The 12,681-nt window shown below is 36.7% G+C and overlaps 1 protein-coding gene across 1 annotated transcript in view; it reads left to right on the forward strand.

Moving 5' to 3' along the window:
* Window positions 1-12,681, forward strand: part of SLC4A10 (solute carrier family 4 member 10) — a 278,985-nt gene that overhangs the window by 147,524 nt on the left and 118,780 nt on the right. Inside the window, exon 5 of the mRNA XM_090280326.1 lies at window positions 2,610-2,770. Coding sequence (XP_090136452.1) covers window positions 2,610-2,770 — 161 coding nt within the window. The remainder of the gene's footprint in view (window positions 1-2,609; window positions 2,771-12,681) is intronic.

Here is a 12,681-nt window from a genome sequence, read left to right on the forward strand (position 1 = left end):
GTACCAATCTGGGCCTAGGCAGCCTGTTGGAGACTTCCAGGGATCTACTGACTTTGTCTGGCTTCTTTAGTTGTTAATCTATTCAATCTGTGATTAGCCATCAGGCTTAAGGACCGTGGGTGTGGCAGCTTAATTCCTGTAGGCAGGGCTTTTGCTTCCCCTCAGGCTGACGCCACTTGGGGCGGGGGGTGGCGGGAATGGTCTGCCTGCAGTACTGGGGATGAATCAGCACTGGGACCTGGTCAGCTGCCTCCCCAGTTCTCCCCTCAAAGCCACCACACCAAACTCTCCCCAAGTGTCTCTAGTCCTCTCTGCCTTCCCTCCGCTTGAGCCCAGGGTAAGTGGGGGCCAAAATATTTTTGTATGTGATCCGCTTAAGAGCTCTTTTCCTCCCGCTGTTTCTCTCTGGCTAGCAAGAAACCCTGTGGCTTTTTGCTTTTCTCAACTGGATACTATTTTACTTTCCACTCTGTTCCTGTAGGCTGAGAAGCTCAGCTGGGGGTTTAGACCCTGCCCTTCTCAGGGGGAACCCCCCAGCTGCTGAGCTGTTTCTCAGTCCCTTTAGCTGTCACCCATGTGAGCCCAGCCAGCCCTTCCGCGTGTCCGCACTCTCTACCAGTCACGTTGTGATGTAGTGGCTTTTTCTGTCTCTCTGTGGTTATAAGACTTCTCTCTAGCTAGTGTTCGGTTGGTTATTCCAGATGATTTCTCCAAAATTAAGTTGTAAGTCCAGACTAGTTCTGGGAGGAGGTTAGTGTAGCTTCCACTTACTCTTCCGCCATCTTGTTTCCTCCATGGTTTTACTTCTAAACCTGGCAAGAAATATTTATATTTACTTAAAATTATATTTGTTGTCATCATCACTGTGATTATGATTTTGATGCTAGTATCAATAGCTTAAATGGTTATCTGTATCAGTTTAAGATAGTCTGAATTATGTTAGAAAAAATATCCTGCTATTTCCATGGCTTAAAATCACAAAGGCTTTTTTATGTCTAATGATACATGTCTATCATGGATCAATGGAGACTCTCTACATCTGCTCATTGTAGTTAGAGACTCCAGCTAGTGGAGCATCCTCCATCGTGAACATTTCTGATGTCCTGAACTAGTCAACAGTCACGTGACCTCACCCAGATAGATGGGAGATAGGTAATGATATCCTATTCTTTATTGTAAAGGGAGAACAAATTATATCATACTTGATAAATAATACTATACTATTACCATCATCATACGATTTATGAAGCATTATGGCCCTATTAAGTTTTGAAAATGTTAAAAATTACTAATATGAAAAGTTTGTAACTGTGTAAACAAAATATTATTAAAATTGCCAGCAATTTTAGAGATACAATCAGTAGTTTGGGGCTTAAATGTTTATTTTTTTAACCTTTAAGTGTTTTTATAAACTTATGATAGGCATAGTTATTTCTCCCTATCTGGAAAGTAGTCTTCCCTTTGGTTTTCTTTTCACTTCCCTAAAACTTTTTGCTCCCTGAACACTGAGGACAGATATGTAGCTTTCTTTCTTTCTTGGAACTCTGCACATTAATCATTCTGACTAACCCTTTTGGTTGGTTATATTTGACTGATCCATTGTTTCCCTAAATAGTTACTGCAGCATATTTGGAGTTGGGTCATTAGGTTACATAAAACAGTAATATAATATTATAGAAAATCTGAGTGATATAACATTGAGAGTGGAAGGTAGGACAAAATGACTAAGTAGAGAAAGAACGAGGAAAATGATGAAGGATGGGGGAAGGAAAGACAATTTATGGTAATATTTATTAGAAATATTGGAATTAAATTACTTATCTATTAGGATTAGAGCGTAAGTCCCAAAAAAATAAGAGAGATGGTGCTTGCCCCAGAGCAGTAAAATAATTGGTTTCTCTTTATTCCTTCTATTTATCTTTAGAAACAATCTCAGGTATTACTATTTATTTCACTCTGAGAGGGCAATGGTGTCCACTTGGCACCATGATATCAAGGTTCTTCTATTCTCCATTCCTGGCAGAAAGGCCTAGGGAAGGAAGGCTAAGCTCAGTTCTCATTAGTTTAGTCCCTAAGATGTGACTGCAATCATTAGATTTTATCCAAACAGTCCTAATAAGTATTTTTCCTATAGAATATGCCCCAAATTATATCAGATTCCTTAACTTAATAGAAAAATTTTCAAGAAACTCAAATATTCAGTTTTAAGATTTCTCACTAAAGAAAAATGAATTTTATTTTATTTTGCATTTTTTCTATTACCGTCATTTTTCATGAAGTATATATACTCTTTCTTAGTTCCATAACAGATTCATTGTGACCACTGATGAAACATTTATATTAAAATATTTTTTCAGAGCTAGACAACTAATGAAAATAATGAGGTTTTTGTTTGTTTTAATGTGTCGTTCAGTGACAAAAAAGAATGCTTGTTAAGTGAAATTAAAATGAAATAAACTAAATAACTTGGGCTGGCTTTTATTTATATTCAAACCCCTGAAATCAAGAAACAATTTAATATCTTTATATTTCCAGTTTTTATTATTGGGACGAAACATAATTGATCTACAATATAATATTTAATGTTCTGATAATATTTATTTGTATAGGTGGCTGAAGTTTGAAGAAGATGTGGAAGATGGAGGAGAGAGGTGGAGCAAACCTTATGTGGCGACTCTTTCACTGCACAGCTTGTTTGAGTTGAGAAGTTGTATTCTGAATGGAACTGTGTTGCTGGACATGCATGCCAATACTTTAGAAGAAATTGCAGGTATGTCTTTCTACCCCTTAGCCTATATCACTCTTATAGGAACAGCTGGTTTTTGTTATTACCCTTTCCTTATAATTCTATACATGTGTGACCTTTGGAAGGAAAACAAATTCTGATGATCAGCTTATAAAACTTTAAAGGTAATTTTTTTCTATCCCGTTAAGATAAAATAAGCTGAATCTCAGAAAAATATGGTCTAACTGGTCCAGTAGCAAGTATAGAACAAGAATCTAGGTATTCTGACTCCCATTTAGTATTTATTGTTTTTCACTATTATATTTAATTAGACTGTCACCAGTAGAAAATTTAAGGAAAAAAATAATAAAGTTAGAAAAAAAATAAAGTTAGAGACTGATTTCTTTTTTCAATATTAAAGTACATGTAACAGGCCCTGACCAGGTAGCTCAGTTAGTTAGAGAGTTGTTCCAATATCCCAAGGTTGCAGGTTCCATCCCTCAGCAGGGCACATACGAATCAACCAATGAAAGTGTAAATAAGTGGAACAACAAATTGATGTCTCTGTCTCTCTCCCCCCCCCTCTCTCTCCTTCTCCCCTCTTTCTCTCTCTAAAATCAATAAAACTTTTTTTAAATGCATGAAATAACCAAATGAAAATATTTCATTTAGTAAACAGGAAAAATGTTAGTTTGAATTCCAGAGGACACTAAGTGATGCCCTTGAGATTAGTTTGTAATTTAATACTATGACTAGCCCCTGGTGAATGATTTGTATTAGAATTCTATTATGACTGTGTAACACAAGCAGTGGTATTTAGGAAGAATCTTACTGTTACTCTAGAAATAGCGGCAAAGAACTCATGTATCTTTTGATCTGGAAAACAAACACGTTTTAGTAAAAACAAAATAATACAAAAAGCAGTATAACCAAAATTATTAATGAATATTTAAAAAATAAAAGAAGAGACTCAAATGTTTTTGTTTTTTTTTAAAGTCCTGCTTTGGAAGAGAAATAAAATCAGTTTCACATGTATGTGGAATTTTTTTGTGAAGTACAAAAATTTAAGGGAGATTTCAATGTCATAATTATATTCTAGAGATAGAAAAAAAGAGAGAAAAACCAAACTGTTCTTGATAACAAAAGTGAGAGACTATTGTATTAAAAAAGAAACATTTAACTTAACGTTCAGAATTGCCTCATTCCCATTTTTCAATCAGAAAATAGAAATTCTGAAAACATTGATGACCGAGGTTCCATCTAAGGGCCTCTGACTTTAGCCCAGTTACACTATAGCTACTGTCTCAAGAAAGAGTAGGCTTCCAGAGGATACTGCCCCAATTTTAATGGCAGTTTGATTAATTTAAAAGTTATTTATTTGGTGTTGGTACTGATAGGCATGCATGCATTACAATGTGTGTCAAAAGTAAGTATAGGAAAATATCTTGAATTATAATATTGAGCAAAAATAAAAGAAAACAAAAAGCCAAGATAAGCCTTTCTCCTCTAAATTTTATATAACATCTACAAAATGGTTATTACCCTTAAAATATGTAAGTAAAGCTTAAAAGACTGTATAAAGTTAAATATAATATATATTTTAGAAAAACACAGGATTCAGTAATGGTTCACACTACATCAAATTAGAAATTAGCAAACTTCCTGTGGAATATTGGTTGTTCAGCTCAGTTTTTGGGGTCTTGATAATACCCAATAAAATTTTTGTCCTTTTTATTGAATTTAATGGGGTGATACTGGTTAACAAAATTATATAGGTTTCAGGTGCACAGTTTTGTCTTTTTTTTTAAAGAGTGAATATTATGGTATGTAAATTAATTTTTTTCTTTTATTATTTGGTTTTTCAATTACAGTTGTCCCATTTTTCCCCCATTGCTCCCCCACACACAGCCCACCCCTTCTCCCGCAATCATATCCCTCCCCATTGTCCATGTCCATGAGTCATTTATACACGTTCCTTGACTAGACCCTTCCCTTACTTGTCCCCCTTCTCTCTCTCCCCCGCCCCCCTATTGACTACTATTCTACTCTTTGTCCTATTTAGTTCATTTGTTTGTGTTGTTCCTTAGTTTCCTGTATTAGGTGATATCATATGGTATTTTGCTTTCTTTGTCTGGCTTATTTCACTAAGCATAATTCTCTCTAGTTCCATCCATGTTGTCGCAAATGGCAGGAGTTCCTTCTTTCTTTCTGCTACATAGGATTCCATTGTGTAAATGTACCACAGTTTTTTGATCCATTCATCTACAGACGGGAACTTAGGCTGCTTCCAGCACTTAGCTATTGTAAACAGTGCTGCAATGAACATAGGGGTGCATAAGTTTTTTTGAATTAGGGTTTTAGGAGTTTTTGAGTATAATCCTAGCAGTGGAATTGCTGGTTCAAAAGGCAGTTCCATTTTTAGTTTTTTGAGGTAATTCCATACTGTTCTCCATAGTGGCTGCACCAGTCTGCATTCCCACCAACAGTGCATTAGGGTTCCCATTTCATCACATACTCGCCAGCATTTGTTGTTTGTTGATTTGTTGGTGACGGCCATTCTGACAGGTGTAAAGTGGTATTTCATTGTGGTTTTTATTTGCATCTCTCTGATGGCCAATGATGTTGAGCATTTTTTCATGTGTCTATGGACCTTCTGTATGTCCTCTTTAGAGAAGTGTTTGTTCAGGTCCTTTGCCCATTTTTTAATTGGGTGGTTTGTTTTCCTGATGTTGTGTCGTATAAGCTCTTTATATATTTTGGAGATCAGTCCCCTAGGTGCACGGTTCTACAATACATCATCTGTACATTGTGTTGTGTGTTCACTGCCCCAAGTCAACTTATCCTGTTAGTTTCAATTGTACACCATAGACATTTAAAAAATATTAATTCAAATTTTCTGCACATTTTAAATTGAGTTTTTATATTAAATTGTGTACATTCTTTACATATTTTAGGTATTAAGCTCTTATCAGATGTTTGATTTGCAAATATTTTCTCCCGTTCAGTAGGTTTTTTTGTTTTGTTGATGGTCTCCTTTTTTTGTGTAAAAACATTTTAGTTTGATGTAATCCCACTTATTTATTTTGGCTTATAATGCCCTTGCCTGAGAGGACTGAGCCAAAATTATTGCTAAGACTGATTTCGAAGAGCTTATTGCCTATGTTTTCTTCAAAGAGTTTTATGGTTTCAGGTCTTACATTCAAGTCTTTAATCTAGTTTTAATATATTTTTGTATGTGGTGTAAGATCGTGGTCCAGTTTCATTTTGTTGCATATAGCTGTTTAGTTTTCCTAACACCATTCATTGAAGAGACTGTCTTTTTCCCACTGTGTATTTTTGTCCCTTTATCATAGACTAATTGACCATATACATGTGAATTTATTTCTGGCTCTATTTTATTCTGTTGATTGATGTGTCTGTTTTTGTGCCAGTACCGTATTATTTTGATTACTATAGCTTTGTAGTATAGTTTCAAATCAGAGAGCATGATACCTCAGCTTTGTTTGTCTTTCTCAAGATTGCTTTGACTCTTCTGGGTCTTTTGTCATTCTGTATAATTTGAGGATTCTTTGTTTTAGTTCTGTGAAAAATGCCATTTTTATTTTGATGGTAATTCCTTTGAATCTGTGGATTGTTTTGGGTAGTATGAACATTTTTATTTTTTTTAGTATGAACATTTTAATAATACTAATTCTTACAATTTATGGGCATGTTATATCTTTTCATTTATTTGTGTTTTATCAATTTCTTTTTTTTAAAGTATATTTTATTATTTTGTTACAGGAGTCCCAATATTTTTCCCTTTGCATTTTTCTGCCCAGTATCCCTCTTCCCTCCAGCAATCCACCCCTCTTAGTTCATGTCCATGGGTCATGCATATAAGTTCTTTGGCTTCACCCTTTTCTATATTATTCTTAACTTTCCTCAGTCTATTTTGTACCAAACAATTAAGCTTTGTAATCTCTGCACCATTTCCCCATTTCTCCCCCTTCCCCCTCCCAGCTGATAACCCTCCAAATGATCCCCATACCTATGATTCTGCTCCTATTCTGGTTTGCTTAATTGGATTTTGTTTTTATTCTTTAGATTCAGTTGTTGATAGTTGTGAGTTTGTTGTCATTTTAAGGGTCATAATTTTGACATTTTCTTAAATAAGTCCCTTTGACATTTCATAAAATAATAGCTTGGTGATGATAAGCTCTTTTAGCTTTACCTTGCCTGGGAAGCACTTTATCTGCCCTTCCATTCTAAATGATATCTTTGCTGGATAGAGTAATCTTGGTTGTAGGTCCTTGCTTTTCATCACCTTGAATAACTCTTGCCAGTCCCTTCTTGCCTGCAAGGTTTCTTTTGAGAAATCAGCTGATAGTCTTATAGGCATCCCTTTGTAGGTAACTCTGTGCTTTTCTCTTGCTGCTTTTAAGATTCTCTCTTGATCTTGAAACTTTGGCATTTTAATTATGATGTCTTGGGGTGGTCCTTTTTGGATCCAGCTTGTTTGGGACTCTCCATGCTTCCTGGATTTGTATGTCTATTTCCTTCGCCAAATTTGGGGAGTTTTTCATTATTTTCTTATATAAGTTTTCAATTTCTTGCTCTTTCTCTTCTCCTTCTGGCACCCCTATGGTTTGGATGTTGGCATGTTTAAAGTTGTCCCAGAGATTCCTAAGCCTTTCCTCATTTTTTTCAATTCTTCTTTCCTCATTCTGTACTGGCTGGCTGATTTTTTTCTTCCTTATGCTCCAAGTCATTGATTTGAACCCCAGATTCCTTCCTTTCATCATTGGTTTTGTGTGGATTTTCCTTCGTTTCATTTAGCATAGCCTTCACTTCTTCACTTATGCATTTGCCATACTCAAGCATATCTGTCGAGCCTGTGAGCATCTTTATCACCAGTGTTTTGAACTCTGAGTCTGTTAGGTTGGCTATCCCCTTGTTCGTTAGGTTGGCTATCTCCTCGTTGCTCAGTTCTCCCACTGGAATCTTGATTTGTCCCCCCTTTTGGGCCATACTTCTCTGTCTCCTCATCTTGACAGCCTCCTGTGTTTGTTTTTTGGTGTCTTCGGTAGAACTGTCACTCCTGTTATGTTGTAAGGGGTGGAGCCTTAGAGATTCATCAGTACAGGGCGACCCGTTTCACCACGTTATGGCGCTGTATGTGGGGGAGGGGTCTGAGAGGGAACAATGCCACTTGCTCAGCACTCGCCCTTTTTTCAGGTACTTCTCCCACTTTGGTACCCCTCTAGCTGTTGCCCTGGTTGTCGTTCCCAGAGTGGGTGGGTCTGCAGATGTTCTAGGACTGTGGTGGCCCTTTAAACAAGCAGACTCTGCTGAGAGACCATCAGTTTCTTCCTCTGTCCCAACCCCCATTGGTTTGCACAGTCAAAAGTAATGAGGCTTTATTTTCCCCTGCATTTGGATCATGAGCTGCACAGTCTTGTCTGGTGCTGGGAATGCTTACCAGGTGTCCCTCCTGACTTTTCAAAACGTGTGACTGTACTTTATGCTGGACTGCTGCTGCCTCTGCTGCTGCCACCACAGCGCATCCTTTCTACCCCAGCTCTCTCCCTCCTACCTATCTGGATGAGTATTTCTTCTTTATATCTTTGTTTGCTGTTCTTCCATGCAGCTCAATTTTCTGGAACTTCTGGTTGTCTCTAGTTTTAAGGTAGTTGTATTCTTCCTTAGTTGTGGAGGGAGACACAGTGTGTCTGTCTAGGTCTCCATCTCGGCCAGAAGTCCAGTTTCTTTATCAATGTCTTGTAGTTCTCAAAATACAGGCTTTTCACCTCCTTGGTTATATTTAGTTCTAGTTATTTTATTTTTTGATACAATTGTAAATGGGACTGTTTTCTTTATTTCTCTTTCTGATAGCTCATTATTAGTGTATAGAAACATAACCTATTTCTGTATATTAATTTTGTGTCCTGTGACTTTGCTGAATTCATTTATTCTAATAATATTTTGGTGGAGTATTTAGGACTTTTTATATACAATATCATGTTATGTACAAAGAGTGACACTTTTAACTTCCCCCATTCTAATTTGAGTGCATTTTATTTTATATTTCCCTGTTTAATTGCTATGGCTAGGTCTTTCAATACTACACTGAATAAAAGGGCATCCTTTTCTTGGTCCTGATCTTAGAGGAAATACCTTTATCTTTTCACCATTGAGTATAAAGTTAGCTGTGGGCTGGTCATATAGTTATTATATTTAAGTACAGTACTTCTATACTCAGTTTATTGAGCATTTTTATCATAAACATACTGAATTTTGTCAAATGATTTTTCTGCATCTATTGAAGTTATATGATTTTTATCCTTTGTTTTATTAATTTGTGCAACATGTTGATTGATTTGCATATATTGAACCATCCTTGTGTCCCTGGAATAAATGCCACCTGATTACGGTATATGATCCTTTTAATCACAGTCGTCGTCGGCAGCCGTCCGTCTCGAGAGACGATGGTGTAGCTTCTCAAGAGTCTATCTGCACCGCCGAGAATGGTTGTGCAGTCCGACTCGGGAGTGACACGGTATCTGTCTCCTCCCGTGTTGAATCGACATCTTGCGATGATGCTGGAGTGTCCTCTCCAGTGAAGCTGAAGCTACAGAGCCTGGGCAGGGTGATATGGAGGGTCTGCTGTTGCCCATGCAGCAGACCCCCCCTCTCTTTGCAGCTGAAGGGTCCAAGGGAAAGACGGAGTCAATACAGCTTGGCTTCAGGTGCGCCGCAGGAGTTGCCGGTGTTGACTACAACGTCAAACCGCCTTAGGGACTCCGGCTCCGGATTTTCTGTCGGGGTTTACTCCCTTAGCCTTTCCCCTGAAGAGGTATGCCGCAAGGCAGCGGAGGTTTTTTGGAGTCAGAGTTTTCCTTCTCTGATGTGCCCTGACTGGAAGATCGAACCAGCGACACTTAGCTCGCAGGCCGATGCTCAATCCACTGAGCTAAACCAGCCAGGGTTCAGATTCATATAATGTACTCATATTTCCCTATTTCAAAACACCACAAAACTGCAGTAATCACATAAAGCTGTCTTGCCTCCAAAGCCCCAGCTCAGTTGAAAAGTCCCTTTCCCACAGAGGTTTCAGGACCATGTATTTTGTATGGAGGGATGGGAGGTGGCTGATCTCTCTAGTGGAGAAGAGCACAGAATTCCCATGTCCTGTGCCTTTTATTGAGGAGGGGGTTCAGGAGATACAAGATCAAGACTTATGAATCATCAATAAGCTTTTAGATGCTTGGGTTACAGTTACTGATTACAGATGTCAATATAGAGAACTCAGTGACCAGTCTGTGTCAGGGTCTATTAAACATCCTGACACCACACTGGTATTAGGTGTAAAGCTTCATACATTTTTAGCTACAGGTTGTTTATAGTTAACTAAGAGATAAGAAAAGCAGAGAAAGTTCCAAAGCGTAATATGCATTCTTTAAATCCAATTCCCATCCCAGTTTTCCATTGAGACTTAAAGGCCTCCCCGGAGGGAGGTGGGGGGCTGTCTCATGGCTTGGGCTACAATTCCCTAAACAACATGGAGTGGTCCTCTACTATCACAGAGCATGGTATTGGCATAAGGATAAACATCTAGACCAATGGAATAAAAATGATAGTCCAGAAATAAACTGAGACACATCTATGGCCAATTGATTTTCAACCCAAATGTCAAGCTCATTCAATGAGGGGAAAGAATAGCCTTTTCAAGAAAGGTGCTGAGAGGAGCAAATAGCCATATACAACAATGAAGTTGGACACATTCCTAATGTCATATATAGTAGACCTTTGAAGTATGCAGGAGTTAGGGGCATTGACACCCACGCAGTTAAAAATCTGTATATAACTTTTGACTTCCCCAAAAACGTAACTACTAATAACCTATTGTTGACCGGAAGCCTTACCAATAACATACATAGTTGATTAATGCATAGTTTGTATGTTATGTGCATTATATACCGTATTCTTATAATAAAATAAGCTCAAGAAAAGAATACATATTAAGAAAATCATAAGGAAGAGAAAATACATTTACACTACTTATTGAGAAAAATGTACATATAAGTGGACCCATGCAGTTCAAACCCATGTTGCTCAAGGGTCAGCTGTGTGAAAATAAACTCAAAATGGATTAAAGCCTAAATATAGGAGCTGAGACTATAAACTTATTAGAAGAAAACATTGGGGTAAACATTTATGACATCAGATTGGGGTAAGGATTTTTAGATTTGACATCAAAGGCATGAACAAAAAATAGATAAATTGTACTTCAAAATTAAAAACTTCTGTGCATAAAAATACATTAACAAAAATGTGGATGCCCTGGCCAATGTGGCTCAGTTGGTTGGGTGTCATTCTGCAAACCAAGAGGTTGCTGGTTTGATTCTTGGTCAGGGCACTTGCCTAGGTTGCTGGTTTAGTACCCAGTTGGAGCACATGCAAGAGGCAACCAACTGATATTTCTCTTCCTCTCTTTCTCCTTTCCTTCCTCTCTCTCTAGAATCAACTACAAAAGGAAAAATGTCAACATTTTTCCTTAATCACAGTATTCCCTCACTTATTGTGGGTATTATGTTCTAGATGCCCCCGCGATAGGTGAAAATCTGTGAAGTAAGAACCTTACATTTATTTTAGTATTTATATATATTTTAAGGCTTTATAAACCCTTCCCACACACTTATAAACCATCCCCAGTCCTTTATTAACCTTTCCCACTCCCTTACTAACATTTTCCACACTTTTATAAACGCCATCTATATTCTTAAATATATTCTACACTCTTAAACCTAAGTAACTTTAACAATATATGTATATAGTAACTGCAAAATCCTGTGATATAGCGAAAAATCCGTGATAAATAATTAAATATAATATTTTTAAAAATCCCGCAATATAGTGAGGCTGTGATAAGTGAACCGTGATATAGAGAGGGACTACTGTATTGTTGAAATTTTGTTTGCTACTATTTTGTTGAAGATTTTTACATCTATGTTCATCAGAAATATTGGTCTGTACTTTTTTTTCGTGGTGTCTGATTTTGTTATCCGGTTAATGCTGGCCTCATAAAATAAGTGTGGAAGTATTTCTTCTCTTAGTTTTTTGGGAATAATTTGAGAAAGATGGTATTAACTCTTCTTCGAATACTTGGTAGAATTCACCTTGAAGTCATCTGATTATGGACTTTTGTTTTTTGGCAGTTTTAAAATTGCTGATTTAATTTTATACTTGTAATCGATATTTTCAGATTTTCTGTTTCTTCATGATTCAGGCTTGGAAGGTTGTATATGTCTCGTAATTTAACCATTTCTCCTAGATTTTCTATTTGTTGGCATATAATTGAAGTAGTTTCTTATTTTCCTTTCATTTCTGTGGTGTTAGTTGTGACTTCTGTTTTATTTCTGGTTTTATATTTATTTATCTTTTTCTTGATTAGTCTGGCTGAAGGTTTATTGATTTTGTTTATCTTTTCAAAGAATCAGTTATTAGTGTTATTGATCTTTTCTATTTTTACCTCTATTTCAATTATTTCCACTATGATCTTTATTAACTCCTTTATTCTACTAACTAGGCTTTTTTATTTCTTCCTTTTCTAATTCCTTTAGGTGTAAAGTTAAATTATTTATTTGTGATTTTTCTTGTTTCTGGAGGTAGGCAGGTATGGTTATGAGCTTTCCTCCTAGAACTCCTTTTGCTGCATGCTATAGATTTTGGAAAGTTTTGCTTCCATTTGTCTGAATTTTTTTTTTTCTTCTTTCTCTTTAATTTCTTCATTGACACATTGGTTGTTTAGCAATATGTTGTTTAATCTCCATGTGTTTGTGGTTTTTTTCCTAGTTTTCTTCTTTTAATCAATTTCTAGTTTCATACTGTTGTGTTCAGAAAACAGGCTTGATATGATTTCAGTCTTCTTGACTTTATTGTTTTGTGGTCTAATATGTGATATATCCTGGAGAATA

This window comes from Furipterus horrens, unplaced genomic scaffold (assembly GCF_987537825.1).
Source record: "Furipterus horrens unplaced genomic scaffold, mFurHor1.1.pri manual_scaffold_1, whole genome shotgun sequence".
Taxonomy (NCBI): domain Eukaryota; kingdom Metazoa; phylum Chordata; class Mammalia; order Chiroptera; family Furipteridae; genus Furipterus; species Furipterus horrens.